General features: G+C 36.5%; 1 protein-coding gene across 1 annotated transcript in view; it reads left to right on the top strand.

Moving 5' to 3' along the window:
- The window catches only part of LOC106875823 (excitatory amino acid transporter 1), a 269880-nt gene that overhangs the window by 261106 nt on the left and 3068 nt on the right, over window positions 1–5706 (top strand). Inside the window, exon 7 of the mRNA XM_052970833.1 lies at window positions 1749–1883. Within this exon, the coding sequence (XP_052826793.1) occupies window positions 1749–1883 (135 nt within the window). The remainder of the gene's footprint in view (window positions 1–1748; window positions 1884–5706) is intronic.

Genomic DNA, 5706 nt, shown 5'->3' with positions numbered 1-5706 from the left:
CCACCTACTACTACTAAATAATAATAATAATAATAATGATAATCTCAAATACTTCTTTAAATGCCGAAATCAGTAATATAGGATAAGCCACAACAAAAATACTAAAATTTGAACACAAGAAAGAAGACAAAGAAGAAGGGTGTGGAGGTTAAGAAGGAGAAGAAAAAGAAGAGAAAGAAGTCGATAAAGAGAAGGGAAAAGAATAGGAAAGAAGGAGAGAGAGATAGTAAGAAAGTGTCGAAGAAAAAATCTAAAGAACTTTAAAGGTTAAGAGCCGATTTATTAATAATAAAATGTGATAAAGTTAATATATACGCCAAGAAAAGCTAAAAACAAAATCCAAAAGTGATTATATTGATAACATTAATAACGGTGCTCTTAAAAAGGGCCATAAAATTGATAATAAAAAGTAAGGAATTGAGAAGGTTACTATCACCTCTCCTTCCCTCGTCGTGTCTCTCTTTAAAACTAAAATCGATTATTTTATCGACTTCACTGAAGTAGCTTTAGACGCCGACATATTTATAGCAGAACTCGCACACTGTTACAAACACACACACACACATACATATTACACATGCACTTTCATGTTTACAAACGTAAGAGTGCTGAATACACGTAGTAGACTTTATAATTATTTAGAAAGAGCTAATGATTCACGATGTTGATGATCATTTTCCTTCCACACACGAACACCACCAGCTCTACAATACAAATAATATGAAAGTGAGCTATTGTTGTCTTGACAGCAGTGTTTCCTAAATCTCGCTCAACAACCGTTGAGATACACCCATCCAACATCATGGTTGTAACTCCAGAAATCTTTAAAATATATCATATTGTATCTCCTTTCTAAAGCGCTGCTATATAGACTAAAAATAACAGCAGAAGGTATCGACATAAATTATACGTGGCTCTAGACAAATATCTTTATACATTTAAAAACAGTTTCAAGCAGTATATAAATTCATTCAGATCAACGAATAGAGAGAGAATCCGAACCCTTTGTCATGATACATCTTGAAATTAAGAGACAGTGGAGTTTAAATTCTTCCTGTGATTGGAATATCATTGATATTGGACTCCGATATGCAAGAAGGCACAAACTGAACTTATCTTTTAATTCAAGTAACTGAGAGAGTCACCAGACAACTAAAGAAAAAAGATCCGAAATATTGTCACTATGCTGTCAAGAGAGGTATTTCTATTCCTCCTCACAAATTTATTCCTGAAACATTTCAGAAATTCTCAAAATTTTCAAAGTTATTTTATCCTCTTTGACGAACAGCAACTAACCGAAGTGCTCCTTCGTAACACAGTAACAAAACAAAACATAACAAACAACTGACAACTCTTCTGAGTTGACTGTTAGTACAAGGGACAATCATTAGGGCGTGATACAACCTCCTACCTCAATGTGTTGGCCACCGACAGTAGACCCAACTCGTATTTTATTGCCAGTATATATATAATATATGTATATAAAACACTTGTAGCCTGACAGCTCATACGATAAGAGGCTCTTTGTAACAGAGTGGATCTCTGGCTGCTTCCATTATCCCTGTCACTTTTTGAATGCGTGCATATATATATATATATATATATATATATATATATATATATATATATATTGTGTGAGAGAGAGAGAGGGAAAGACAGAATGAGAGAGAGAAGGGAGGGGAATATATTGCATTCCATCAAAATGGTTATTTCTCTTTAACTTTTTACGCTTCATTCTTTCCTTACAGCATTACAGCCACTGCTGCCTCTATTGGAGCCGCCGGAGTCCCACAAGCTGGTCTCGTGACCATGGTTATTGTGCTATCAGCCGTTGGCTTGCCGACCGATGATATCACCCTCATTCTTGTTGTTGATTGGTTCTTGTGAGTAGCGACGTTTTCTTGATTTCTTTTCACATCCACCAGCAGCACCACCACCACTACCACCACCTCCATTCTCGTCAGTGCTAACGCTAATACCACTGCATGACCTCTACCATTATCAACACCGTCGCCAATACCACCATTGTTTCTATCAACACAATAACCATCACTATCTTTATCCTCATACCTCTACCGACAAAAGCATTATTAGTACCATTGCAATCACCATCACTACTACAACCAAAGCCAACACCATAGATAGTCTCCACTTCTTAAACCTTCACTACTATCTCTACCGTCACAGTAAGAGTACTCAATTCTAAATGTAATGTACGATGTAATGTATATGGCTGATGCATTGTGGTGCTAATCATGCCATAATTCCTTAAATTGATCTGCGAATCATTGGCTTTCTGCTGCATCTCTATTTGCTGTGCCATAGAAGCACTGATGGCAACAGTAGTAAAATCCAGTTCTATGACAATAAGATGTCGAATGCAGAAAAATCTCCAGGCTATTTGAAAGACGATCAATAAAAAACACAAAGTTATTACAGAATAAGCATTCAGAATTGTCGAAATGACTTATGAAATTCGAACGACGCTTCTGGTTAGTCTGTTAAAGTCCTAGGTGCAGTATAGCCTCCTCTGTATTCAAACTTCTCTTAAACTTGGCTCCAAAAGATGCAACTGTTTTAAACATTTTATATAATTCGAGAATCAAACAAGTTCCTAAAAGAGATACCAACTGACTGTATGGGATAAGCGCAGAAGAGCACACAAAAGAATTTTGCAGACCCCTGGGTAGAATATTGCAAGAGTTAGGTAACAATAGACGTCACATGGGATGAGTGTCAGTTGAAGTGTCATGTGACTCGCCAGACTCTGAAACCAAATTCGTGCCTGCTTTAAATCGTTACCATTTTGTTAAAACCTTGAAATTGTTTATAAACATGTGAGTTGTTCTTTTTGGAAATAAGCTGTCGGTAATTTTGGGAGATCAGTTTAAACTTTAATCCACGTTGAGAAGAGATTTCCATCCGGTAGTGATGGTTTCATGGACCCACCTTTTATAAGGACAGTGTTTAAGACATTAGATGTAATGACCTCAACGGTATTCTTCAGCCTGCACCATCATTAACTCAACACGGAAATGTTTAGCAATTAGCATCAGCAGGCAGCTGTTGCAGGCAATTCCAGGAAGTAGACACACCTAAGTATTAATAGATATGTTATACCCTAGCAAGAAATAGTTCACTATTCTTTAGGATTTTAAAATTTCTTAGAACTACAGACTCCAGTTTAAAATGAATTCTCGATTATTCTGCTGCATAATTTAGTTCTGCCGCAACTATGTGCTGACGAGAAACACAAGCAGTTAAGAAGCTTATGCTACATGTCATCAAGATTGGTAATCTCAATGGGTGCGCCGAAAGAGAGGATGCAATTATATCCAGAATATGTTCGTATCAACAGATGTTCCATTTCGATTTAGAAGATTTCAGAACATCTGAGCTTTGCTGTGTCAATCGATAAATCCCAAAGGCAATCATCGACAGTTGCCGAACAGAGCCTTGATGGATGCTACTGTGTTAATGGTTAATTTCATATAATATCTTCAAGAGTTTGATCCCTCTCCCATAATCTATTTATCCCCGCGATGGTAAAATGAAAAACATGTTGTTATACGCCCTGATCTACTGTTATGGCAATGTTTCGAATTCTCAAGCCAGTGATCAGAACAGATCTAATACCATATTAGCATTGGCTAATCACAAAACTTAATAGACTTTCTATATCAGTGCATGGATTGCAGTTCCAATATTTGGATGTATGCATTTGCTCTGAATAATCCAGTTTCTTCACAATACCTCAATGACTTTATTTCCATAAGTGGTTCAATTCCCGACACTTCAGTTTATCAAAACATCTTAAGTATTGAACTACATCGATAAATGATAATATTGTATATTAGTTCAATTGAACTAAGACAGTTTTTGCATTTGCTTCCTCCTCTATTCTTAGTTAATTCGCTTCAATTGCATTCATATCATTGACACAATTCAATTGCCGAATAGACTACTGTTAATATCAAGAGCGTATCTGTAGCACAGTGCTTTAGACAGCACACTGTTACAAACGTACTGGAATATTACATTTCTTATATAAAAGAAATCGGAGGCGCATGGCAAAGACTTCAGAATCACAGTCAGTTGTTTCTATAATTATTCTTTTAAGTCTTTTACTTATTTCAGTCTCATTAGACTGTGGCCATGCTGGAATACTGCCTTGAAAACGTTTTAGTCGAATGTATCGAACCGACTTCTAAAGTTTGGTACTTATTCTATCGGGCTTTTTTGCCGAACCGCTAAGTTACGGGGACGTAAACACACCACCACCGGTTGTCAAGCAGTGGTGGACAAACACAGAAACAAAGATACACACACACACACACACACACACAGACACACACACATAGACACACACACACACACACACACACGCACACACACACACTCGCATACACAACGAGCTTCTTTCAGTTTCCGTCTACCAAATCCACTCACAAGGCTTTGGTCGACCCGATACAATAGTTAAGACACTTGCCGAAGGTGCCACGCAGTGGGACTGAACCGGGAACCATGTGGTTGGAAGCCAGCTTCTTACCATACAGCCACAAATTTAATAAGCATGTATTCTACTAAAAAGCATTAAGTAGGCTTTCAGTTTTTCAAATGTAACGTGACATAAAAAATATATATTAATATACTACAGCATAATATGTGTGCGTGTGTATGTGTCTGTGTAAATGTTTGTTGTGTGTCATATTGTGTGTGTACACACAAGGTAAACAAAAACATGAAACCAACAAATGCATAAGCAATCAATCACAAACAAAAAAGCACTAAAAACAATATAAAATACAAAATTAATAAGACAAGTAAAACAAACCTAAATCAATTCTAAGCCGCGTGAAGACAGGAATTAAATGAAGGAAAAAAAGACCCAAAACAATATGGCAGAGAAGATAGCGAGATATTGGATGCGGTGATGCCATGATTAAAATGGCTACTGCACGCGTGTTGTGTAATCTCCTTCATAGAGAACTCTCTTTCACCTGTCTCTCCTTGTCTATCTCGCTGTATCACACATACACACACACACACACACACACACACACACACACACACATATATATATGTATATATAGTATACACACACACACACACACATATATGTATATATAGTACTGGGCAGTTTGCAAAGATACTTAGATATTTTAAACACCACGTGATGCCAATCGCAGTGAGTGGTCCCATAGAGATATCTCTATCCCTCATCTCCATTAGCTAATGAGACCAGATTCGCTAGCTGTTACCTCTCTTCATCTCTCCCTCTATTTCTTTCTGTCTCTTACTGAATATACATACATATATACATAATATACATATATGTATATATTTATATATGTATATATGCACGATCACACACATTTATGTATGTAGGTACTTTTGTGTTTGTGTGTGTGTGCTTCAATGTGAAAAGAGATGTTGGTGCAATCAGTGTAAATGTCGAAAGAAATCCGATTTCTAAAGATAAGATTAACATTGAGACTGATCAGTCCATTGAAGCATTGCCTTACATCCTAACATCCGTATAGATAGGTAGATAGATAAATACATACATACATACGTGTCGTGATACATACAGCCCTACATACATACACATATGTATGAACGTACACACCAAATATATAGGCATACACGCGTACATACATGTCATGTGTATGCATATATATATATATATATATATATATATATATA

This window comes from Octopus bimaculoides, chromosome 9, assembly GCF_001194135.2.
Source record: "Octopus bimaculoides isolate UCB-OBI-ISO-001 chromosome 9, ASM119413v2, whole genome shotgun sequence".
NCBI lineage: Eukaryota > Metazoa > Mollusca > Cephalopoda > Octopoda > Octopodidae > Octopus > Octopus bimaculoides.
Note: the sequence above shows the minus strand (reverse complement) of the source record. Positions and strands in the feature narration are given on the sequence as shown.